We start from the raw sequence: 26,155 nt of genomic DNA, 5'->3' as shown, positions 1-26,155 counted from the left end.
TAAAATTTAATATTATATTAATTAGTAATTTATCATATAATAACTATTTTATATATAATTATATATTATATATAAAAATTGTATACAATATAAAAAATTATAATATATATAAATCGGTCTGATTCAATTTTAGAAAAAGAAAAATCAGAATTGGATTGATTTTTACAGGTTTTAAGAAAAATAAAACCGATATCGGACCAAACCAAACTTGGTACCGGATCCGGTCCGATCCGGTTTACCGGTTCACCGATTTTTTTTTAACACCTATATTTGCTACACTTCAAGAATATTTATTAACTTTGGCATCGGAGGTTATCCGATCCCAAGGCCACCCTCTCAAAACTACAGTCTTTACTACCTTATGCAAGGCTTGTTTTCGAATATCTGAGTTGTTGGAGTTTGGCCTAAAGGTGTGCGAAATACACATTAACAGTGAGGTCCACTTCAGATAAATTTAGATATATTTAGATGTTAAAATGAGTTTAAATGTATTTATGGAAAGTTAAAAAAGATTGAGGGTCTTATGTATAAAAAGATGTTGAGTTGAAAAAAGTTGTAAATTTCATGTATAAAAAGGTTTTAAGTTGATATGAGTTTAGTGATTTAAAAGTTGGGTATTTAAATATGGAAAATGCTAAATGTATTTAAAAAAACTTACAAAAACTTACTTCTTCACATATCAATTGTTGATATGTTGAAAATCATGAAATTTTAAAAGAAAATTAATAAAATAAGTTTTGTTAATAAAAATATAAGTAAAACTATAAGTATATGTAAAATTATTCTTTAAATATTAAACTTAGATTAAAATTAAACAGTTAAATTTCTAAACTGGTCTTAAACTCATTTTACCTGATAAGCCATGTGTATGCAAATAAAATTTATTGAAATAAAAATAAAAAGATGTATTATATAGAAGTTTTACATTTTTCTACATTATTTAAAAATATATATTTTTAATTTTTAATTTTTGTATATTTTATTTTAATTTAGATGTTTGGATTCGAAGATGATTTGAGATGACTTGAGATGAGTTAAAATGAGTTGAGATAGATTGTGAATAGTAATGAGATGAGTTGTGAATAGTAGTGAGATTTATGAGTTAAAGTTGCTGAATAGTAATAAATAGTAGTGAGATGAGTTGAGATGAACTGAAATAACTTGTAAATCCAAACATATAAAATATAAGAATAAGAAGATAAAATTATATATTTTTAATTGATACGCTGGTCGTGGGACTTAAATTTTCAAAAATAAAACCCCTTCCCCATGATCCAACTGAACACTGAACGCAACATTATCAAATTCTCGATCAATCGGAAAGTCCTTAAAATTGATCCGAACATCAACGAGAAGAACATCACTGCCGCTGAAATCTCCCATCTCTTATTTTCAAATTTATTTCCACCTCTTTACTGATTACTCCGCTCGCTCTTTCTCTCTCTCCTACCCGGGAAAATTTCGTGGGTTTGCATTTTGAGCACACTGTCCTGGATTTTGCTTCAAATCCGCCGCTCCGATGCACTAATAGGATTTCGAGTTTCTCAAATTCACTGCTTTATTCCCTATCTTACAACAACTTCGCTCCAAACATTCTCTGCGGTTCATCCCCAAAGCACGACCTTGAGTCCCATTGAGTCGCAGCTAGGGTTTAACCAGCTCAAAGCGTCTGGCCCCCTCTAAACAAAACCCTAATTTTCAAATTCAACTGGGTGATTCTCTCTGAGAATGCTTTTATTTAGATGGGTTTTTGATTTCTAGGATTCAGAGTTCCCGGGCTGGTCAATGGGTGCCCGAACGAGCAACCGTAAGCGCGATGACGAGTACTTGAGCTTTAATCACACCTATGCATCTCAGAATTCTTCAGATTTTCACATCTCAAAGAGACCGAGATTCTCATCCATTGACAAGACCCCGGACCGACCCATTGTATCCTCGAATAGCAGCGTTGCGAGACTTTCGCGGTACCCCGAAGCAACCCCTCGGCTGGGTAGAGAAGTCCACGCCCCTTGCAGAATACTTAATTACGGGTTTTTCTGGACTTGTTTGAGTCGGAACTCAGGGCGGAGGACTAGCGGGGTTTATAAAAAGAAGGAGCCCGTTGATGAAATGGGCAATATTTTGAGTGTCAAGTACAATAAGGCAAAGAATAGTGCACTGCGAACGCTTCGGTACCTGACAAAGGAGAAGGAGGTGATCGTAGTAAATACGGATAATGAGAAGGGTGGAGTGTCGGAAGATTCAAGTGTTGAGGAAGTTGAGGTCGTGGAGCCTGGCTTAGAAGGGCGGTCCGCGGCGTCGGAACATGGGGAGGTTTTTAATGGGGCCGTGGCCAATGTGCAGGAATTGGATGCCAAGGTTTTGGATCATGGGCTCTTGCCATCATCGTCTTCGGCAGCGTCACACTTGACGAATGGGAATTTAAGAGTGAACGATGCCGAGAAAATGTTGGATTCTCTGAAGCTGAATTCTGGGCGGGATATGAGTGTCTCTGCATTTAAGAAGTTACTTGAGTTTACGGAAAGGCGTACTCCGAAATTGAGAAACTTGAATTTTGAGATTGAGTTACATGAGGAGCGTAGGTCTATGCTTCAACAATTGCGTCCGGCAAAGAAACCCGTCGAGGTGAAATTCTTTTATGCGCTCTCTTCTAATGAGTAACGTTAAGATTCTTGGTTATTTAGATGCCTTTCGGTTAGTAATTAGCTTTACTGCTTCTGAATTTTGACTCGAATGTTCTTCCAGATGATGCTTAATAGTATTATAAGTTATTTATATTTTCAGGATTTACCGCGAGAACCTTTCCTCCCTCTTACAGAGAAGGAAGAGGCTATGGTTGAACGTGCATTTAACTCCACTAGGTATGCTTTGATACATGTCCACCCATCCCCCTCCCCTCTTCTTCTATGGGTGTCTTCGTAACTGTAACATTATTGGGTGGGTTGCTGCAGGCGGTTAGTCACTCATGAGAACTCAAACATTGAGATCACGGGAGAAATTCTGCAGTGCCTTAGACCAGGGGCATGGTTGAATGATGAGGTAATTTTTGGTATCACGATTTATGTTAGCAGCAATGATGAAGGGTTTTTAATTTGGTAAGCATGGATAGGAACTAGCTGGTTCTGCTGAGCTGGTAATGTAGTTTCTTGATAATTATTCTCGTCCTTCGTTTGCAGGTCATAAACGTGTACCTTGAGTTGCTGAAAGAGAGAGAAAACAGAGAGCCGCAAAAGTTTTTAAGGTGCCATTTCTTCAACACATTTTTCTACAAAAAGGTTGGTTACCACCCTTTTCTTCGACTTTGTGGTGAAATTTATTTTATCTTTACAAATGGCTTCATTCATTCACGTGCATTAGTTTTTTTTTTTTTTTCTCAAGATTTATGGAAGGTTCTGTTCACATTCTTTGTTTTGCTTATTTACCTACAGAGTTTGAATTATTGTTTGCCCTTTTACCCCTTTACGCGTTATGGATGTCTGAATATTCAATTATTTCCTTTATATCAATTTTATTTGTTTGATCTTAGTTTCTAGTTCCAAGCATTAAAATATGAAATTCTAGCTACCTAATTTATAAGGTTCATTTTCTCGGTGGAGCTGGGGTACTCGGTGGAGGTACTGGAGGAGTGCTTAAGCAAGGGGAAGAAGGAGGTTTATTCGGCAACTCGGAATGGGTTCTCTAGTCTCATAGCACAACGTTGTGTTAACAGGCGAGGGAGATTTCTTGAACTATCCGAGTACAATCAGGGAGGGAGGAGAAATGTCATTTGCATTCCTGAGGGTGATAACGGAGGGGGATGGAGGAAGATGAGGGAGAAACTGAAAGAGAAAGGTGCGGATGGCTCGATAAGGGTTGGTGTGCATGGAGGAGGGGGACGGAACCTCGGTAGTGGGGCATTGAGACATAAAGATTGGTCGTATAAGGAGGCGTTGTCCGTGAATATCAACCAGGGGCAGGGTGGTGCGAACGTGCGCGAGCAGCAGGGTGGTGCGAACTGGCGCGATGGCGGTGGGAACCTGCGTGAAGAAGATGCGAGAGCCGTGGGTAGAGGACAAAGGCCATGGCAGAGGGAAGGAACGCTGCATCCAAAGTGTATGTCGTGCCATACGTTGTGTCAGGAGACGTGGGAAGTCAGAAAGGACTTGGCGGAAATGCGGGGACTGATGCATTCACTGCAGAGAGACATGGCTATAATAGTGAATTTTGCCGGGTCTATTAACGCAATGGAGGAGACGGGGGTTTTAAAAGGGAAGGAGAAGGTTCATGGGCCGGGTTATTCTATGAACAAGGCCCAGTTGAAAACAAAAAAAGGTAAGGGTTGGGCTGTGTGGAGAAAAAAGAGTGGGCCGACGCGGCCCAAAACCAGTCTTAGCAGCCCGCCCGTAATCACTCGGGCTGATGGGGTAGGGCCTTCTAGGCCTTCTGGTCAGCAGTTACTTGGGCCTGGGCCGGCCCAGCCCAGGAATGCAGGACTCCGGTCAGAGCCGCCCTCGAGCCCTAGCAGATTCGGGTCTGTGAAACCCGTTTCGTCCACGAGCCCTAGCAGGCTCTCACCCGAGCTGAGCAGCCTCGGGTTTGTGCCGGATAGTCAACCGACGGCGCTGGGTCAGCCGACGGTTACACAGACAGTGCCGACGGTGGCAGAGGTTGTCGCCGATGAAGCGACGCCGGTGTTCTACGCGCAACAGGCGATGGCGGGTTTCGAGGATCGACTTTCTCCGCCACACGTGGGACAGATACCGCCGACGAAGGGAGGCGGGGGTTTCTCGACTCAGGTGGACCTCTCAGTGAGACATTTGGAGGAGCTTGAGGTGGATGAGGAGGAGAATGATTCGGATGATTTTATGCACTCCGTGGAGGATGAACTCTTCATCCCTGAGGCTTGCGGTTCTGAGGAGCTTTCGGTAGGGGGTAGCTTTCAGGATAACAGAGTGGGGAATCCAATCCCACTGAACTATTATTTTCCAGACCAAGTCTCAGATTGGGTGATACACAAAGCAAAGGAAATTCGAAATGTGGTAGGGATAGATTGTGATGGGTTTGAGGAGCAGTTCATAGCTCTGTTAACTGCTATGGAAGCTGGTCACCGCCAAAATAAGAAGGGGGAATCGAAGAAAAGCCGAGAATTGAAAAGATTGATGTGGTCGATGAATTCGGAAGGTGGTTCGAGTAGGAATAGGGCAAAAGGGAAGGGGCTGAATATTTCTCAATGAAGCCCAAGATTGTTTCTTGGAATGTTCGGTGCCTCAATGTGGTAGAGAAACGTCTTCGGATTAGACATTTAATTCGTGAGTGGAAAGCGGATATTGTGTGCTTACAGGAGACAAAACTGAAAATGATCAACAGGAAGATTGTGAGGAGTTTATGGAGCAACATATATGTAGATTGGGTTTATTTGGCCTCTTCAGGGGCATCGGGAGGAATGGTGGTGATGTGGGACAAGAGAGTGGTGGAGAAAGTGGAGGAATATATAGGGAGTTTTTTGATAGCGTGTGCATTCAAATGTGTTTCAGATGGTTTTTCGTGGGCATTTGCGGGGGTGTATGGGCCTAATCTAGATTCAGACAGAAGCATGTTGTGGGATGAGCTTGTAGGGGTGTATAGTTGGTGGGAGCTCCCTTGGTGCATTGGAGGGGATTTCAATGTGGTTCGTTTTCAAAGTGAATGTTCTGGAAGTAGAAGATTGAGACCAGCAAGTTTGGAGTTCTCGGAGTGTATTTTTGACTTGAATTTGATTGACCTTCCACTTGTTGGGGGTGGAGCAACTTGGTCAAATAACCAGTCTTGGTCCCGTTTGGACCGTTTCTTAATTTCACCTGAGTTTGAAAGTCATTTTCCTGATATCTGGCAAACTCGTTTGGCACGCCTAGCATCAGATCATTGGCCAATTTTGCTTGATTGTGGAGGCATTCGTAGCGGTAAAAGGTATTTTAAGTTTGAGAATATGTGGTTGAAGTCTGAAGGTTTCGTGGATAGGGTCAAACAATGGTGGAGTTCGTATCATCTTGAAGGTACACCTAGCTACATTTTTGCAAGCAAATTGAAAGAGTTAAAAAGAGACCTAAAGGTGTGGAACCAACATACTTTTGGCAATGTAGAAGATAATAAAAATACAAAGTGGGAGGAAATACAGGAGTTAGAAAGACTTCAAGAAGGGAGACCACTTACTGAGGAGGAACAAGTTCATAAATCTAGTTTGGCTGTAGATCTTGAGAGGATAATTCTACAAGAAGAGATGTCGTGGCGCCAGAAATCGAGAGCCCTTTGGTTAAAGGAAGGGGATCGAAACACAAAGTTCTTCCATAAAATTGCAAATTCTCATAGAAGAAATAATAACATTGAGATGCTGAAAATTGAAGGGGTCGAGTGTAGAGAAGAAGAAGCAATAAAAGACCATGTGGTAAATTTCTTTGAGGTGCTTCTTACTGAACAGGTGGGGTGGAGGCCTACTTTGAATGGATTGGTTTTTGGTAATATAGAGTTGGAGGAAGTTGAAAGGATGGAAAGGGCATTCGAAGAGGAAGAGGTCTATGATGTAATAAAGAAAATGGCTAAAGATAAGGCACCCGGTCCTGATGGTTTCTCCATGGGTTTTTACCAAGAATGTTGGGAGGTGATAAAGGGGGATCTTATGAAGGTGTTTCAGGAGCTTTTCTCGATTGGCAAATTTGAGAAAAGCCTCAACACCACTTTCCTTGCTTTAATCCCTAAAAAGGTAGGGGCTTCTGAGATCTCCGATTTTCGGCCTATCAGTCTAGTGAATGGTACGTACAAGATCATTGCTAAAGTACTTGCTAATCGTCTGAGTGGGGTCTTGGGACAGATCGTCACTAAGCCCCAAAATGCCTTTGTAAAGGGTAGACAAATACTTGATGCGGCTCTAATTGCTAATGAATGTCTGGACAGTCGTGTGAAGACTGGTAGCCCAGGGCTTATGTGCAAGCTAGATATGGAGAAGGCATATGATCATGTTAATTGGGATTTCCTTCTATATCTACTGGGTAGGTGCGGATTTGGAGACAAATGGAGGTCATGGATCAGATGGTGTATCTCTACGGCAAGATTCTCTGTGTTAATCAACGGCAGTCCAGAGGGTTTCTTCCCGAGTTCGCGTGGCTTGAGACAAGGGGATCCATTATCTCCATTACTTTTTGTTATTGTTATGGAGGCACTAAGCAGGATGATCTCAGCCTTAGTGACTAATGGTAATATGAGTGGTTTTCAGATTGGATCGCCGAGTAGGGGTACCACCACCATCTCACATTTACTGTTTGCAGATGATACGCTTATTATGTGCGATGCCGAGACAGAACAGTTGAGGGCTGTGAGGGCATTGTTGCTTTGTTTTGAAGCAGTGTCTGGTTTAAAAGTGAATTATGATAAATCTGAGTTGGTGCCTATTGGAGAAGTTCAAAATTTAAGGGTAATGACTGGTATAATGGGTTGTAAGATAGGGTCTCTCCCTATGAACTATTTGGGATTACCTCTGGGTATAGCCTCGAGGGCGCTTTCTATTTGGGATACTGTGATTGAAAAAGTAGAGAGAAGATTAGCAGGTTGGAAGAGAATGTATTTGTCAAAAGGGGGCAGGATCACGCTTATTAAAAGTACGCTTTCCAATCTACCCACTTATTTCTTATCCTTATTCCCTATACCGGCCAGCGTAGCGGGACGTCTTGAGAAGATACAAAGAGACTTTTTGTGGGGGGGGCCTAGGTGAAGAGTTCAAATTCCATTTAGTCAAGTGGGAAATTGTATGTCGTTCAATCTCCAATGGAGGATTGGGTATTAGAAATTTGAGGATGTTTAATCGGGCACTACTTGGCAAATGGTTGTGGCGGTATAACAAGGAACCGGATGCCTTATGGAAGATTGTGATTGAGAACAAATACGGTGGTCTCGATGGGGGTTGGTGTACTAGAGAGGTGCGAGGGGCGGCTGGAATGGGATTATGGAAACACATTAGAAGATGATGGGTGGTTTTTCATCAACATACAAGAATGCAATTGGGTACAGGTTCAAAGATCAGATTTTGGAAGGATGTTTGGTGTACCAATTGTACTCTACAAGACAGGTTTCCTACACTTTTTGTGATTGCAAATGCTAAAGATGCCATGGTGGCGGAGGTAATGGAAGTTGTAGGTAGAAACATCCTTTGGAATATCAATTTCTTCAAGGCAGCACATGATTGGGAGATGGGGAGTTTTATAGACTTTTATAGCCTTTTATACTCTTGTCGCCCAAATACCCAGCATACAGATGATTTGTGGTGGTGTCCAACAAGGAAAGGGGTCTTCACTGTTAGCTCCTTTTACAAGGTACTCACACAAGTGCCTGACAGTCAATTTCCATGGAGAAAGCTCTGGTGCAATAAGGCTCCTATCAAAGCTTCTTTCTTTGTGTGGACAGCGGCTTTGTGGAAGATTCTTACTACGGATAATCTAAGAAAACGAAACATAATCATAGCAGACTGGTGTTGTATGTGTAAAAGAGGGGGTGAATCGGTGGATCATTTACTTTTACATTGCGAAGTAGCCAGGACTATTTGGGATGCGGTGTTTAACAGAATAGATCTAGCATGGGTGATGCCAGAAATTGTGATGGATGCTTTGGCCTGTTGGACTTCAATTCGAGGAATGAGACAGATTAAAGCGGTTTGGAAGATGATCCCAAACTGTATTTTGTGGTGCTTATGGCAGGAGCGCAATGAGAGGATTTTTGAAGACAAAGAGAGATCAATAGCAGAGCTAAAAATGTTATTTTTTAGGACCCTTTGTACTTGGGCTCATGCTGTGGACTTTAATGGCATGGAGTTTCATGAGTTTCTAGTTTCTAATGTTCCCACCTAGTTAGGATGGGAGCAGTAGAACTTTTCTTTGTAATTGACACTTTTTGGATGAATATATACTTATTTTACTTATCAAAAAAAAAAAGGTTCATTTTCTCTCTTTTAAATATTTTGGTAGCACCATAGTCTAGCATTTCATTTACCAACTTTGATTGTGTTCCATGTCTGACTTCACAAAGTAAGCCTTGTTTTTCATATTTGCTAGCCTTTGGAATATGTTCCACACTCTCATATGTTTCCCCTTTATGCTTTTATGACTGATGTTCGTTTTAATCATTCATGCCTTTTGTTGTTCTTGACTCAACTGCTAATCCCAGTTAATAAGTGGGAGGAATGGCTATGATTATAAATCTGTCAGAAGATGGACGAGCCAAAGGAAATTGGGATATGGCCTCATTGAGTGTGACAAAGTAAATTACACTGTGCCCTCTTTTATTTTATTTTTCTGTGTGCATATTTTGTTTGATTGACCATTGCTTAGAAGTTTAAATTGGTTTTTTTCATTGTTGAAGATATTCGTCCCTATCCATAGAGAGATACATTGGTGCTTGGCAGTTATAAATAGGAAAGACAAGAAGTTTCAGTATCTTGATTCACTAAGAGGGATGGATACCCAAGTGCTGAAAGTACTGGTATGCTTTTTGGTCATTCCCTGTTTAGCTTTATGTTTCAATCGCTGATGTCAAGAATTAAGTCGAAGTACTATAGATTCCAGCATCAGTAATTGATATAGTTGTGGAAATTTTGTTTTGACTAAACTACAGTCCTGTGAAATAATTGTATAATATAATGGGCTGTTCAAATTCCGTGGTTTATAAATTCCCAATTAGATGTATTCTCTTGTGTACTTCCTGTCTATTTTGGCAATGCCTATTTCAGTATTAATCAAATCTCTTTTACTTATACAAAAAAAAAAAAGATTCTGTAATCTAGTGAAATGAGGTCAACTAGTTGATGCCACCAAGCCGACCTATATTCTGCTGGCATCAATCATGCAACCACATACCATTCCATCCTGTCGACTACCCACCAACACCTGCTGTCATGGATGCTGTCAACATGACAGTCATCTGCATGCCACTTACATCTCATTGATACCCTCATCACTTTTTGGGAGACACTACCATAAACAATGGCGGCAATGCAAGATCATTTTTTTTATAAGTAAGAAAAACTTTATTTAATACTAGGCGAAGCCCATGTACACAGGAAGTATACAAAAGAGGCACCTAATTACATTCTAGAAACTTGAAAAGAAAACAAAAACTCATGAGCATTTCCTCCCTTTAGGACAATAGCCGAGAACCACTGCAGCAAAGAAGACGCAAACAATTTCCAGATATCCTCAACAGTTCGCTCCTTGTCGTTGAAGCACCGCTCATTCTTTTCTATCCATAAACACCACATAATACACAAAGGAATCATCCACCACGCTGCTGCCAACTGAGAGCTTCTGTGCCGCCTATTCCAACATGCTAGTAGATCCACCACTCTCATCGGCATAACCCAGCTCTACTAAGAACCCCAACCCATAACTCCCTAGCAACCTCACAATGTAAGAGTAAATGATCAATCGATTCTCCATTTTTCTTGCACATGAAGCACCACTCCATAACAACCATGCCACGTTTCCTCAAATTGTCAATCGTCAAAATCTTCCCAAGTGTAGCTAGCTGTCCAAGTGAAAAAATCAACTTTAGACGGCACAAACGCCCTCCAAATACTCTTCCACAGAAAAGAGAATTGTTGCTGACCAGACAACACCTTGTAATAAAATTTAACAGAAAAAACTTTTCTCCCCGTGTGTTTCCTCAACATTCAATCCTGCTCATTTCCAGATCATTACCCTGAACACTCCCCACACAAGCATTGTGATTGTTATCATCACAATCACAGTGGTGCTCCAACAGCGTAGAATGCTCATCTGAACTGTGAAATTTCAAGATGATGGGATGTTCATTTCCTTCATTTTCAAACTCAATAAAACCTGACTTGTCGATTAAAGGACACAAGAAGGCAAATTTATTTTTATAAGTTATAGTTAACATTATGATTTTGTGTAAATACTTAAAAAATGTGGTTTAAAACAATTTTATAACTTTGTGTACTTACTGATTCTTAAGATGGTATTTATATAGTCATGTTATAGTTCTAGATATTTTGTGCTATTATTCCCTTTTTTGGAGCACATGGTGATACGCAAGGGGTTTTGAAAAAGAGAAGTAAACACTATATGCACTTTTTAGTGCAAAGTTCCCCCATCTCATCCTCATCCTCATCCTGGAATGCTTTAAGGGCATGTAAAAATTGGTAAAAGAAGCTTGATTTTGTTAGTATGGCCTATTGCATAATCTTTTTTGCTTCAAATTAACTTCAGGATTGTGTACCTCTAAACTATTACCTTCTCTATGTTGTGCCCATATACTTGGGCTCTTGCAACCCCTAGGAGTTGGCTCAAGTGGTAAAGGCCTTGGGCTTGGGGGTATGCTACCCCCAGGTCCAAGGTTCAAATTCCCTTGGGTGCAAACAATCTCTAGGGGCCACACCCCCTGGTGAAAGCCAGCGATTTAACCAGTTCCGTGTAGGGAAACTTCCAAGGGTGCGGTGCACAGGACCGAGGTTTATTCTGCAGGGGTGGGTCCAAAGGGCCCTGCCTTGGAGAGGTTCCCCGACATCAAAAAAAAAAAAAAAAACTTGGGTTCTTGCCTATTCTTATGATTAATAAAGTTTTGTTTACCAATAAAAAAAAAAAAATACTGTGGTAGTGTGTTTCCACCTTAATGATTGTACTTTTCTAAGGTCATCCGAAGAAAAAACAAGTTTGCTCAACTCATTGAGGTTTGTATTTTATGTTAACTATTGATTCATCCAGGCTAGATATTTTGTGGATGAAGTGAAGGATAAGAGGGGAAAAGATGTCAATATAAGTTCCTGGAAACAAGAATTTGTTGAAGACCTTCCTGAACAGGAGAATGGGTGTGTATTCTTTTATGCTACTCAGGCATCTTCTTTTGGAAGTCACTGCCTAGAAAGTATTACAAACTTATTACTATAATTGAAGAGAGTGCTGCTCATTGAAATATTTTTCTAATTGAACTTTTGATATGAACAGGTTTGATTGTGGCATGTTTATGATCAAATATGCTGACTTTTATAGCAGAGACATTGGCCTCTGTTTCAGCCAGGTAAGGCACTTGTAGACATGCTCCTCTTGCATGATCAAATATGTTCTTTTGCATCAGTTGAAAACCAGTGGCTTCCACTAATAGCCCCCCTATGTTTTCTGAGAAAGTTCATTTCATTCAACAAAATAGAAAGCATGCTAGAAAGGGGTTGACCCCCCAAAAATAATGCAGACACTAACCAAATAAAATCTAAAGAAACTGGAAATGGACCAAATAGTTAGTCCAGTCCAATTGTTCTTGGCCCATAAACCAAGACGCACAGGGGGGCGGGGTCACCAGAACTGAACCAGTCTGTAACCTTGGCTGTTTAACCGAGTTGAACTGAGGTTTGTTGAGCGGAGATTATTGTTGAGGAACTCTACTCCAATGTCCAGTGAAGGAGGAGTCTGAAGGTAGATGAGCTGAGGACATTGGATGTATTGGAATATAACGAGTTTGCTACTCAGGAGGTGTTGCATGGATCCGCATTTCGGAATAGCACTGAGATATACTACAAATCTGACTTTCAAAATGAAAGGAACAAGGAAAATAGGAGGGTGGGGATGGGAGGAGTGATCCACTGATAGAGAGATAGAGAGGCGGTGCCTGCAACCCACGAGCAATGATGTGGCGCATGGGCTGCACACAATGATTTGTGGTTTTGGGGTGGGTGGAGTCGGAGATGAGAAAGGCCATGGAGAAGCGCTTGGAAGAGTTAGAGCGGGGACTGCTGTAGATTTATCCTCCAAAACAAAAGGATAGGGGGCGAAAAAGAAAGGAGAGACAGAGACAGAGACAGAGAGAGAAGAGAAAAGGAAGAGGGACCGTCTGGATACACTTTATTGGTCAAAGGGTGTGTTTGAGGTGAGCTGTATGTAGATTTGATTATGCATAAGAAGTTTAATTGATTACCTCATACACGATTTTTGGTGGTTGGGGTTGTGAAGTTGGGGTTTACATTGCAGAGGTAAGTCCGAAAGGCCCTACTATGGTGAGGTTCCACATCATCAAAAAAGAAAAGAAAAGAACGGGAGAGGGATATGGAGTGGGGAGGAGCCAAAGCTCCTTCCTCCTCCCCAGACACTCGCAAGGAGTTGAAGGACTAACAAAGGGGAGTGGAATGGGGAGTGTATAGTTTATCTCTTAAATCAATGCTAGAGATAGTGAAGCCAAATTTGACGGGGCATGCAAACAAACGGTTGCAACCATGAACACAATGAATAATTTTCTCTACTAGTTAAATTGCTCTCAAGTAACTTGCTCCAATGGATCTACACAATTGAGTGCAACTGAATTCTGTATTTCTTTTACTTGCAGGAACACATGCCCTATTTTCGGCAGAGGACTGCAAAGGAGATTCTCAGATTAAGAGCTGACTAATTGAAAATGTCAGCCTGCTGCTTTAGAAATATGCTATTGCACCCATTTGAAATTAGGAATTTAGAAAACACTACACATCATTTTTTTTACAAGTAGAAAACACTTCACATCATTGAGTGATGAGTATGAAGTCAGGACCTGGGTGATTGCCATGCAGTATCCTGGTGTGAGCTGACTTTCTAACCACATCACTGGTGGCATGAGTCTGAAGTGTTAGCATACAAGAGAGCCAATCTTTTCAAGTGTTACTTTGCAAGCGCTAGGATGTGTTGGTAATATTGTCACACGCAACATCCATTATCTTTCTTTCTTTTTTTTTCCCTTTCCTTTTTGCCTCCTTTTGATTTCTTTCTGCTTAGTGAGCTGAGTCATCTTTTTGCCTATTGTTAGTCTTGGAGTCGACATTTATAAATGTAATCGTAAGTTTCTGGTCCCCTACCGAATGCTTCATATACTTGTCCTGAGTCTTCTGAGAATTTGCTTGTTCTGTTTTCATAGGTAGTGTTTCCCTTGGGATATTATAATGGGTTGCTGTCAGTGAGAACTCGTGTGGTCGGACTTGTGAAGCAGTCTTCGTTCAAATAACTCATTCCCATGCCAGTGGCAATGGACCAGTTAGAGTTGCTTTCTGGGGTGTTCCTTTTATGCAATGGACCATTTACCTCTGCAGATATATGATATGGACTGTGGCACTAAAACACTAATTTTGTCATGTAGCGAACAACTTATGAGGCTAGATCAATCATTGTTAGTTTTTGCAAGGTTTACCATATTTCATTTTGATTGATCATGTTCTGATTTTATTCCATTCATCTCGGAGTGTTTAGAAATCGGTAAATCAAAGTTGCAAATTTTCTATACCGGTTCCCTTGCATTCACAAGGCTTGCATCTTACAGATTTTTACCGTCATAATAATGCACTAATGTGGTGCATCAAACCACTGTATTGATTGGTGGTGCTTGTTACCACCAAACTCGGCAATCGTGTTATAGACTGAAGAATGTTGCACGGAAATGAGAGAGACAATACCAGCTTATGATGATCACTGAGATGGAATTGTTCTCAAATATAACTCATACTTGGGATAGGGAAGGAAGGGTTGTTCGAAGAGGTAACTCGGGCGAGTCCTCGTGTAATTAATTCATTGTGAATATGAAAGAAATATTTAGGGAAAAATAACTTTTCTTGGATACAATTAAAATGCAGGATTGATTATATGCCAACAACCAAAATGAAAGCATGCACCTGGTTTAAGATTACCCAAGTACTTCCACGATTTGAAGCCCACCCTCTCCCTTAATTATCTGTAAGATTGCAATATAATTCTCATACGAGCTGGTATAAACCAATTAGCAAAAAAATAAAAAAGTAGCATAGAATTATTGTTCAGGTAGTCTTTCATCAAATAATAATTCTGAATCGATACTAGGAACCATTTGTATCAGGATCAGTCTTCAAGCAGAATTGCTTAATGAACAAGGTGCGTTGGTGGAGAAAATAATTTCAGAACATTTAAGGAAATGATGGAGCATGCATTTCACCATTTTTTTTTTTTTCCTTTTCTTGAATATAATTTGTGAATCAAATCCAGTCACCTGTAAGCAACAGCAACGGTCCACAAACCCTTGAAATCTGGGGAAGATCACATCAGACCCATCTAAAAAACACAATTGACTACACTACAATCTTTTGGTAACAGACATGGAACCTCCTTGTTCAAGCCAAAAGTTTGGTAGTTACAGAACCATAGCCCTCAAGTACAGTTCGGTTGTGCATTACCTTATATCCTTCTCCTAAAAGTACCTCAACCCAGCTTGTGCATTGTGACTGAGGGAAAGAAAAAAGAGTACATATTAGAAGTGTAACTCGATAGCCAGAAAAGATTCACATAGATCGAAGAATCCATTCAACAATTAAAAAAAAAAAACACTGCAAATTAATAGAGAGAAATCACATGTAAGGATATGGTTTGATCCTTAAAAGCAAGGAAACAGAGATACCTTATCGAGATACCTTATCGTGGCACTCTTTTCCGACTAAGTATCTCCTGTTCTTTCAATCTGTGCTGGAACCTTGCAAGGCGAGCTTGAAGACCAACCAGGCCTGCTGCCTTGCGAGAAAGCACAAAGTTCAACTGGGTCACGTAGTTGTCGATGAGGCTGCCTGGTTGGTCCACTTCTGCCAGTAGTTTCATTTCCTAGAATCCAGAAAACATAGGGGATGCCAGTTCAGATCACAGAGAACACTTCAGACATTAAACATGTGTTTCAAATTAAGTTTGAAAGACCATGAAAAAAATTAGTAGCTGATTATGATTTCTTGGAACTTTGAGGCTTTCATTTACTTATGTTTGGTGGGTGATAATGAACCATGAGTGAACTCACATAATTGAAACGAGACAATGTCTCCTTTTCTATTTAGAAAGTCAATGTCATGATTCTAATCACATCAGGAAACTATCAAAGCAGACTACAGAAATCCCAGATGGGAAGCAATTCATATGCTGAAGGGATTGAGAATTAAAAAACACAAAAAATGAAATAAACAACAACAAACCTATCAAAACTAAAAGAACTCCCAAATTAGAAACCTATTTAGCTGATCAACTTTTCACTTACTTCACGAACAATCTCCATTGTGTCTTCAATTTCTTTTCTATGAGCAGCAATCAAGGCCTCTTCTTCCTACAGCAGTCAAAATAGCACATAAGATAAACAAGCCGAAAAGCGAAACCTCTAATATAGCCAGTGACCCTTGGCCCAGATTACACCAGCTCTGATTTCTATTGGGTGAATCAGGGTTCAATCCCCCACATTATTATCTAGCAAAAATTAACTTAACAAAAAGAAACCTCTAATATAATAGAAAGATCGCCACGAAAGAACAGGGCTACATAGATAACCAACCTCAAGTATTTCATTAATATTTCCATCAGGAAGAAGTTCTGGATCATATCGTTGGGGTCCAACATTATTTGTGCTGTAAATGCTTGTATTCTGCTGCCTGGTGCTTGTGCCGGAAAAATCTGGTCCGTTACGGTCTTTTCTCAGCCAGTTCCCCAGCTTCTCCGACTTTTCTTCCCTAGAAACTTTTCTGCGAGGTGGTGACACCTTTTGCACTTTATCTTCTGTCTCTACTGAGTTTTGGGAATAAGAGGAGTATGTCTTCTCAATGGTAGAATCTCCATAGGAAATTTTCATTTCATACCTCTCTCTGTCCATTGAGCCAGAAGCAACCCCTTTTTCCTCTCGCCCATTCAAGGGGTAACTAGATGAAACAGTGGAGGGCTGTTTACTAAACTCAGCGGTAGAATTGTATGAAAAATTTTCCTTTTCCAAAGCAGCCCTTCTTCCTATATCTGCTACTTTCACCTCTTGCCGCTGGTCACAAACATCCTCTGAGTCAACAGAAACTGGCAAACATGATAGTGACAAAGCGTCTTTGTTAGACGATGGTACTGAACTGATACCCTGATCCTTTCTTGCATTTCCACTTCTGGAGAGACTTTTAACCCTGTTCATTGAATATCCATTATTCAGTAAAAAAAAAAAAACAAAAACAGAAGATAACAGACCACTGACACTGACGAACTTCAAATTGTTGATACTCATGATAGTAAAAAGCATACCGGTCTGCATATCGCAAAGTATTGAGCGTATGTTCACAGGAACCAGCATTTGGAGAAATGCAAGAGATCATAACAGTCCTTGAATTGCCAACAAAAGAGTCACGAAGCACTTCTGTGAGTTTGCTTCCGCGAAAAGGAATATGGATCTGATCATTGTCCAGAGCACGAATGCACTCCTTGAGAGCCAAAAGGCTCTTGTTGATTTCAGCTCCCTCAATCCTGCAACATACCAAATAATCCAGGAAATTCAAATATGAGGGCAATTTCCACAGCAATAAAACAAGATCTTAATGCCGACATATAAAACAGCTGGAAAATCAGGCTAGAAAAAGAACCAATGTCTAGCAAGGAAAAGTTCTGTTTACGGCAACTCTATCAAAACAACTTAATACACCCGATTAATGTTGCTGTATGCACGAATGGCCTTCAAGGCCACACCAGACCCAAAGTAAAGTAGTGACTAGTGTTCAGTCTCGTGGTAGATACTTGGGAAAAGATAAGAACTCAACTTAAGTGAAAGAGTCAAAAACTCACTCTGACCCTCCCTAAAACTAGACCAACAAACCAAAATTCAGCACCTCAAGTGGACCAGGATTGGTCGATCATTACCATCAGATTCAGCTCTAAGGCTTGAGCTATGGCAGGCCCAATGCAAAAGAGACAGATTAACAGCAAGAACAGCTGCAACCACCTCTAATAAGAGCAGCTTCAAGGTTGATAGGGTTATAAGATCCTGGTTCAAATCTTAAGCTAGATAAATGAAAACCTGTTTCAGACCTGCCAGTAACTAATATGATTTGTTTGTAGTATTAGACACTCCAATTCTTGTGTGCCTGACTATAAATTCTAAACTTCAATATTTTTTTAAACCGCTAATGAGCTGCTAGTTCTGAAATAATATATCAATGCAATCTCCTATTATAGCTACTTTACTTTTCCAATGTTTGGGCCCTCACTTTAAGAAATTGGTTAATGATTCTGAATAAACGAAGGAGCAATAATTTCCAAGAACATTTGGAACATTTCATTTCTGAACAGAAGTACCGTTTTCATTTCCAAGTGGTTTTAATGAATCAAGTTTAATCATTAGTAAAAACGAAGTTAATGAAACAAGGAAATTTTTAGTTGCTGCTTATGACATAAGCTTTTAGCACTGTGAATATTATTTACACAAGTATCAATTAAAATACCTATGTTCTGAATCCGAAAACCAAGCAAAGCAATAAAGCAGCACAATGGCCTTGAATGATAGCATGCCATTTTCAGGTCTGGCATATACGGTAAGATGCACTAATCATTTTGAATGAATTTATACACTGTTCATGTTTCACATGTTCTTTCGGTGAAATTACATAAGAAACATCTCTAAACAAATCCTGCTCCTACAAATTTAGCCAGTCACGCAGGATGCTATAGATATAATAATTCTTAAACATGTACATCACATCTAGCAAGGGAACGAAAAAATGAAGCTGGCATAACAAGGATGTGCTTGAAAGAATTAGGTAGATGCAAAGAACATATTATATTAATGCAGACTGCAGAAAGAATTGGATCTCAGCCTAGTTTCTGAGGAAGTAGAAAAAGGAAAAATATAAAAATGCACAAATATAACCTTGTTTGTCGGTCATTGTCAGTGGTGTCAGCTCCTCTTTCACTACCAGCAAGATCAATAAAAGAAATCTTCCCAACAACTTTTGCAGATTTAGACTCATTTCCATCATTGTTACGCTTGGAATCTTTGACCTCGCTGTGCTTCTTAACAACAAGTTGCAAGATAGCATGTGACCTGGAAGATTCCTCATTGGCACCAGTGGATCCCGTACTTCTTGCAGCATTACCTCGCTCAATGTATTCTTTAACAATTTGTACATCAGAAACTTCAAATTCTTGGAGTCCAACAATGCAAACTTGTTGCTTTCCGTCTTCCCTCATAAAAAGTTTCCTGTTGGAGAATGAACAGTCATTTATCAATGACATAAATTCATAATTGTGAACATCTGCACAGCCACCATTAATACAAATGGATAGAAATTCATAATAGAAGATGTGTAATATTATTAATATGGCACATGGATGGAGAACAATGAACAGTCATTTATCAATGACAAATTCATAATTGTGAATGTCTGCACAGCCAACATTAATACCAATGGATACAAATTCATAATAGAAGATGTGTAATTTTATTATGGTACATGCATTTATATCCAACCAAAACCCATGCATGCATGATGTGGGACACACTGATTCTAGAAACTCAGGATGGCCTTTCAAGAAATCGTTTACCATCCTGACAAACACTCTGGGTGGCATAGTTGCCAAGTATTGACCCTTGCCACAAACGCTTAGCATACAAATTTATGCAAAGAGAATGAGTAGTAGAAGTACAACAACACATGTTGCTTGTAGGTGACCAATGTAACAAATGCTTCACAGCATCCCGACATGATTTTCCACATTCTCCAAATAGTCAAGACTCAGAAATTAATTCCTCCACTTACAAACACACGAAACAATGCCATTAATAGAGTGATATAGCTTCAGCTCTTGCAAGAAAACAGAAAAATCTAAACAGTTCATTCATCAAAACAAGGACTACATAAGGAAGTTTTCTGCATGAATTTTTCCAATAAAGAGTAAGGCCCAAACAAAAACAAAATAACAAATGAAAAACCAAAAACCAAAAACAATGAAAATACTAACTTTCTGTCACTCAGAAGATCAAAGAGTTTTCCACCATATATCTCAAAATAGCTAAGCCACAATTTAAATCTCTGATTACGATAGAATGGCTGATGTAACAATCTAACAAGGTCCTCTGACGCTCTGATAGGTAACGGTTGCATTGTGAATGTCTTGCCACTACCTGAAATCAGGACATTTCAGTTAATTAACTTATTCAGCAAAAAGTAAAGATTATAAATTATCTAGAGAGAGGCCAATAGGTACTTTGAAAAATGTAGTGTTAAAAATTATATATGAAGCTCCATCTAAGATGAACTCTTAAGTTGTAGACAAGTAAGAAACTTCCAAACATGGGGCAAGATTTAATGCGTTTGCCACCTCTTTTTTTTCATCAGTATGCATTACATCTTACCAACTCATACAATACAACTTCTTTTCCCAATCTTAAACAATCATCTAATCAAGACACTACCACCACTACTCCTTCCAATCCACAATAGGTTTTGATCTTTCCTCTTTTAAGCTGCCAGAAAATAAATTAAAGTTCCAAAAATGAAAGCATTTGTCATATAGACTTTCCAGATTACTCTTAAATTTGAACTCACCTCTTTTCAAATATAAATCCCTTTTCTTGACTCAGCAGAGGGCATTTTAGGAAGAGAATTATTTAAATGCATGTAATTTACAAATTTGCATCTAATGTGGGATGAAGAGAGTAGTTAATGATCAAATACAAATTTGAAAAGAAAAGACACTTCATATATATGCCTCAACCATTGCTATTGCACACATACTGTACACATGTTCTAAATGAAACTTGTTAGTTTTCCCTCTACGATAGCGCTCTGATTGTTTCAACAAGAAATGGGATATAGGGGACCCCAAATTAATATACATCAATGCCCAACTATTTCAAGAAATATTTGTTAAAAATTCAAAAGCATTCACTCCATCCATAACCTCAGCAAAAATATCTTTATTTAATTTGACTACAGTAAAATTCGGTTTAAACTTTAAAACGTTTAATTTTACTTTCTGAAATTACCTTCACGTGATAAACAATTTTGTTTAGAAACTTGACACCTCCCTTGCCACAAAAAAAAAAAAATGCAATAAATAACACCAGCTGATTCAGGGCTCGTTTGGATACAGAAATCATCTCAACTTAACTCATCATTACAACTTTTCCAAATTCTCACACAAAATATAATAAACAATTCAACTTTTTCAAATTCCAAAACAATAATAATATTAAAAAATAATATTCTAACGATATTTTATTCAACTTATCTCATCTTACTATCCATACGAGCCCTCAGATGCTACAGATTCCAAGATACCATTTGAGATATATATCCACAACCAGAAAAGTTAATTAGCCTGGACAGTTTGGGACGCATCCAAATTCCCAACATTTAGAACAGTTTAAATGATTCAACAGGATAAGCTTTAAAGAAGGTAACTGATGATTCAACAGGATAAGCTTTAAAGAAGGTAACTGATGATGACAACAGTTGGTCATATGGCAAGGTGATCAGAATCTCAACACACCAGTCTGGCCATACGCAAAACATGTAGCCTTTGTACGGTCAAAAATGGTAGGAATGATTGGTTCAACGGTAACCCTGTATACCTGTAGCAAGTACCATGTAAAGATGTCATGCATGGAGATAAATATTAATAATCATACAGGAAAAACAAAGTCCAGATTATTAACAAAATTCTCAAACATAAACCCCAGAACTCAACAATACCATAAACATCAAAGAAAGACTACATCAATACACTCGTGTCAATAGAGAATGCCAGACCAGCAGCAGGAAGCAAACTTCAAAGCTTAGAATTAGCATTACCTCATCATTAGTGACATGCTCATTAAGAACAGCATCAAAACAAAACTCGTGCTTCTCCACATATGCAGTCAAGTCCACCTTCAACAAAAGAAAGGCTTTCAACATATGATTGTATGAGTCTGCAAAGAGTCCACTCTAGTATTTTACTAATAAAAAAACATTTGTTTGTACGACACTGTCGGTTGGAGAAAAGAGGAGAGAGGGAGAGAGAGAGAGCTCAATATCAAGAGCACATTTCAATTTCAATTTCAAACTCAAATTTAGTAGGAAACTAGAAGATATAGTGCTTTGTGATGGCAAAGGATGATACCTTCAGTTTGGGCTCAAGGACGGTCAAATAAGCATTGTCATAAACGCTTACTATATCATCCTCCTTCCGAGAAAGCTCCTTTTTGTTCAAAGGCCTTTTACGTACCTAATGCATGCATTAGAATTCAACAATTACGGGAGTTAACAAGAAGAAGCAAAAAGAGATACGGAAAAGGATATTCCATCATGTGCTAGTTGCACAAGCAAGAAGCAGATAGTCTGTTTCGGGGAAAAAAAAAATAGAGCAGATAGTAAAGAAAAATACAGTGACAAGTAACATTAGCCAAATCAATGTGTAAGTCACAGGACAGAAAACTGAGACCAGCATATGCCCAAATGCAGATGACAATATCAACAAGTGATAAACTAGGATTTAAATAAAAATAACACAGCAAGTTCTTAAACAACAATTTATAAAAATTGCCAAAATCATTAAATCCTAAGGCTTATGGTTCCTAGTTTAAATAATATATCGTGAGCAAACATGAACATGGGCAGTCAACTTTCTGCACAGCTACGTATATAAGATATCGTGAGGAAACCCCAAGGGGTTGGCCTAAGTGGTGAAGGTTTTGGTCTTGGGGTATCACTCCCTTCAAGGTCCAAGGTTCAACACCTCATGGGTGCAAACAATCCTTTGGGGCCACACCCCCTGGTAAAAAGCCAACGATTTAACCAGCTCCATGTAAGGAAACTTCCGAGGGTGTGGTGCACGGGACCAGGGTTTACTTTGCAGGGGTGGGTTGGCCCTGCTTTGGAGAGGTTCCCCGACATCGAAAAAAAAAAAAAAGATAAAGAAAAACAAGGGTGAAAAGAATTTTCTGCAGAGATCAATAATATTATAAAGGCAGTCAAAGAATGATTGTCGGCATCTAAAAATGAGTCTTGTCACATAATGGATATGACATGAGCAGATGTGGACATGAAATATCTAATTGTATATATTGTATCAAATAAAAAGAAACATCTAACAAACAAACTATATTTAGGATGTACTACATGACCCAGGCAGACATATATAGCAGCACCCTGCTGTCAATTAAACCAACATACCACGACTTTAATTTTAGCCACGTTATTCTCCTTTGTGTTCTCTTTTTCATTCGTAGGTAATGGAAGTGATGCATCTACATTTGGTTGCCCTCCTTGCTGTCCACCCGCCGTCACATTATAGTCATCATCAAATGCTTTGGTACCACCAGGCATAAAGGGCGAGGGCTCAAATGGTTCTGGAATAACATGCTGAGAGTGGAAACAAAATGATGATCTATTAGAAAGGAATGTGTGTGTGTGATGGTTTACTCTCAGCACTTATGAAATCATCCAAACCTTCTTATGGGACCAGATGATAATCCACAGGTAAAGGAGTATCCAATTTATTTAACAAAAAAGGGAGAGATAATTATACGCATTAAAAATTGATATAGACAATACAACAAGTGAAGAGATTTCAATAATTGGGGTTGGGGAAGGGAAGAGAGAACATCATTCTTCTTTACACGGCAATTCAGAAGCCAATGAAACGCATAGCCTTTTCCCTACGGTAACAAAAATCATGAAATGCTCTTCTTCCAGCACAATTGACACCCTATATTTCCTATACTTTTGATTGAAGTTAAAAAAAAATAGTTCCAGGCCAAAAATGGCAGAGTAACGCATCCTAATTGCAGGTCTACACAATGAAATATAAATAGCACTTATAATGAAGCCAAAATGCCTAAACCCCTAAATATAGTCTAAATGCTCCTCCTGTTAGTAAACCATAACCAATATGGGATATAGCTATTCCGTGGTTTTCAATCATAGTCCTTTAACAGAATAATCTTCCAAAGTACATTATGCCCTGAACTTTTTTATTTTTTATTAATAAGAATCATCTGATTTTTCCATAATGAACTTTACATAAGCTACTGATTTAGAACTAGAAGTTCCCTGCACTGTTGGACAGGATACCTTATACAGAATCATACCTCCGACAGAAGCTCTGTATCATCCATAGCATGAAGATCCAAGAGCCCAGCTCCAAAATCACCCCTGAACTCCGGAGAATAAAACCCATCCGAAGTGGCAACCCCTCCTGAAGGTTGGGCAGCCGGTGTGTACAGCTCAGAGGCAGACTCCCCACTAAATTTGAGGTTTCTCATCAACTTAAAAAGTCTCTGCTTCTCTTCAGCAGACTGCGCTCCATAACCCTTTGATAATATCACATACTTTCTTGTCAAGTCCCAAATTTTTCTATTTCATATATTGAGAAAAAAAAGGTCTCCAATTTTACTCAGATTCAAGTGCATAGAAGAACCAACTCTTTAACAGCATTTCAACTACCAATACCGCATGTAAACAATTATTAAAGGACAAAACGTAACACTGAAGGGATGAGCAGTATTAAACTATTCTGGGCTAACAGCAAAATCCAAACAAACTTAGTTAGAAAAATAAAAGTCCTACAAAATTGCAATCATATTCTCATGGAAAATATGCACACGCATCAGTTCTTGAGCCCAATAGCTTATCCATCAACCTCTTCTTATGGGAGGAGGAAAAAGTGTCGATTGGGCCAGAATGCATTGGTAATAAAATTATTGATTCAAACAAGGATAACATTAAGTTCGCAAAACAATAAACCCTAGTACCAAAGAAATGGATAATTGAAATGACCACACCGACAACAATGTACTTCTTAAACCGTATAAACCTACAGAAATGTTTTGGACAAACTTCGTGCAGACACACTACCACACAAACAAAGGCATACCAAACTTCAACGAACCAAGATTGCATGTCCGCTAATCGGTGAAAAGACCGATAGGCTAATCGTTAATGTTACTCGTAGAATGAGTTTGTAAAGCAGTCCATATGATTACCTGCATAAGAAGATTGGGGAGGAGGCGATGATCGATACTGGTAGAGGCCAAGGGAGAGGCCAGATGCTGCAACCCAGCGGACTGGAGCCACCGTGCCATGACCGCATCGCCGGCGTCATTTGCGGGGCCTGCATTGTGAAGAGGCCCGCCACCGGCGTGATCGTATAGCGCAGTCGTGGCCGCAGCATTGTTCTGCTGCATCTGGCCACCCATGTGGCGCTGGGATCGTCTTTGAGGAGCCAATTTTCAAGATCTATTAGACAACGCTTCACACGCAACATTATCCATCAAGTTTAAAATTAAGGAAAATAAAAATCATAAGGTCAAAATAACATCATCAAAACTTCAAATCCAACGAAAGATCAAAAAATATAAAAAAAGAAGAAGAAACTCTGGAAACAGGTGATCTGAACGAACGGTACTCACGAGGGGAAAAATCGAATTCAAAGTATAACATGAAAATGATGACGCGAGAACGAGGAATCGAATCCACGGAATCTGCAATCCAATTAAATCCGATTTCAGAAGGAAAAATATCCACTCCAATTCCCGGAATTTATACCGAAATGGTTAAAACGACGATTATTTCGAACGCATAATCACGCGTACCGGGTTGCGATCAAGATCTGTAGTTTGAAATGGATGAACTTCTGGGTTGCGATCGGATCCGAAGCGAAATGACAAAGCAAAACCCTAATTCAATCGTACGGGAAAGGATCAAATGTCTCTTTCCTCTGCGTGTGTGAAATAAATGGCCGAGGCTCCACGCGAGAGACTGCTCCGCCTTGTTCATAAAAGATTACTTGTCAACGACAAAATGCGTAAATATTACAATGGTATGGTTATATAATGTTGTTACCTTCAAAGAGAATTAAACGGATATTTCAAACTAGACTTCAAAGACTAATATACCCTCGTGGTTCTTCGTAATTTTCGCGTGCGTCCTCGACAAAATGTGTAATTTTAACTGTAATATTGTTGATGTAGTATATATTCAATTTATTTATTGTTTTTATAATTCATTTATCAGACAGATTAATATACTGTATTTTGAAAATTTCAAGTACAAAAAATAATCATACTAATAACTCAAATTAAGGATAGGAAAATGAATATCGCATGGTTGGAAAACTCTATCCCTCATTTTAATTATTAAATGTCTCTAAAAATGCTATGTGTAATGTGTATGGGCAGGCATGGTAGTACTACATGACACAGTTACACAGTTACGTAGGTCTAAATAAGAAAAATACTCTGACTATAAAGTAAATATAAAAAAATAATCTCACAAATTAATGTGATTTATCAGATTATAAATTATTTTTATTATAAAACAGATTTAAAAAATTACATAAAATCACGTCACTTTATATAATTATTTTTTATATATTCATTTTGTAACTATAGCATTACTCAGAGC

The 26,155-nt window shown here is 39.0% G+C and overlaps 2 protein-coding genes across 6 annotated transcripts; one reads left to right on the top strand and one right to left on the bottom strand.

The window, feature by feature from the left end:
• Positions 1–1,257: 1,257 nt before the first annotated feature.
• Positions 1,258–14,169, top strand: LOC108983154 (ubiquitin-like-specific protease ESD4). 3 transcript variants are annotated; one of them, XR_001994818.2, is made up of 10 exons: positions 1,258–2,625; positions 2,785–2,861; positions 2,952–3,039; positions 3,177–3,275; positions 9,166–9,258; positions 9,361–9,480; positions 11,721–11,824; positions 11,961–12,033; positions 13,330–13,664; positions 13,891–14,169. XR_001994818.2 is itself a non-coding variant. In XM_018954705.2 (10 exons), the coding sequence occupies exons 1-9, from the start codon at positions 1,786–1,788 to the stop codon at positions 13,390–13,392; spliced, it is 1,557 nt and encodes a 518-aa protein (XP_018810250.1). In that variant the 5' UTR covers positions 1,258–1,785; the 3' UTR covers positions 13,393–13,400; positions 13,891–14,169. The 3 variants fall into 3 exon arrangements, 2 of the variants coding, with proteins under 2 accessions (XP_018810250.1, XP_018810249.1); XM_018954705.2 differs by having other exon boundaries at positions 13,330–13,400; XM_018954704.2 differs by having other exon boundaries at positions 13,330–14,169.
• A 603-nt stretch (positions 14,170–14,772) lies between these two features.
• On the bottom strand, positions 14,773–25,554 carry LOC108983152 (kinesin-like protein KIN-13A). Of its 3 annotated transcripts, none has more exons than XM_018954701.2 (15): positions 25,345–25,554; positions 25,162–25,233; positions 24,736–25,001; positions 23,842–24,063; positions 22,925–23,113; positions 21,873–21,977; positions 21,563–21,640; positions 21,261–21,342; positions 19,728–19,890; positions 18,637–18,966; positions 17,022–17,240; positions 16,300–16,906; positions 16,012–16,077; positions 15,394–15,590; positions 14,773–15,220 (listed from the first exon to the last, which is right to left on the bottom strand). In XM_018954701.2, exons 3-14 carry the CDS (start codon positions 24,946–24,948, stop codon positions 15,408–15,410), a joined length of 2,457 nt encoding a protein of 818 aa, XP_018810246.2. In that variant the 5' UTR covers positions 24,949–25,001; positions 25,162–25,233; positions 25,345–25,554; the 3' UTR covers positions 14,773–15,220; positions 15,394–15,407. The 3 variants fall into 3 exon arrangements, with proteins under 3 accessions (XP_018810246.2, XP_018810248.2, XP_018810247.2); XM_018954703.2 differs by having other exon boundaries at positions 15,407–15,590; XM_018954702.2 differs by having other exon boundaries at positions 24,736–24,988.
• Positions 25,555–26,155: the final 601 nt, after the last annotated feature.

Source organism: Juglans regia, chromosome 7 (assembly GCF_001411555.2).
Source record: "Juglans regia cultivar Chandler chromosome 7, Walnut 2.0, whole genome shotgun sequence".
NCBI lineage: Eukaryota > Viridiplantae > Streptophyta > Magnoliopsida > Fagales > Juglandaceae > Juglans > Juglans regia.
This window is presented reverse-complemented; position numbering and strand designations above follow the sequence as displayed.

Excerpts from the sequence above, each read along its gene's own strand:
- LOC108983154 (XM_018954705.2), top strand. The coding sequence starts at position 1,786 with ATGGGTGCCCGAACGAGCAACCGTAAGCGCGATGACGAGTACTTGAGC. Across the intron at positions 2,626-2,784 it reads CGGCAAAGAAACCCGTCGAG|GATTTACCGCGAGAACCTTT; the intron begins GTGAAATTCTTT and ends TTATATTTTCAG. Across the intron at positions 9,481-11,720 it reads CCCAAGTGCTGAAAGTACTG|GCTAGATATTTTGTGGATGA; the intron begins GTATGCTTTTTG and ends TGATTCATCCAG.
- LOC108983152 (XM_018954701.2), bottom strand. The coding sequence starts at position 24,948 with ATGGGTGGCCAGATGCAGCAGAACAATGCTGCGGCCACGACTGCGCTA. Across the intron at positions 21,978-22,924 it reads TGGCTAAAATTAAAGTCGTG|GTACGTAAAAGGCCTTTGAA; the intron begins GTATGTTGGTTT and ends TGCATGCATTAG. Across the intron at positions 15,591-16,011 it reads CAATGGAGATTGTTCGTGAA|GAAATGAAACTACTGGCAGA; the intron begins GTAAGTGAAAAG and ends TCTGGATTCTAG.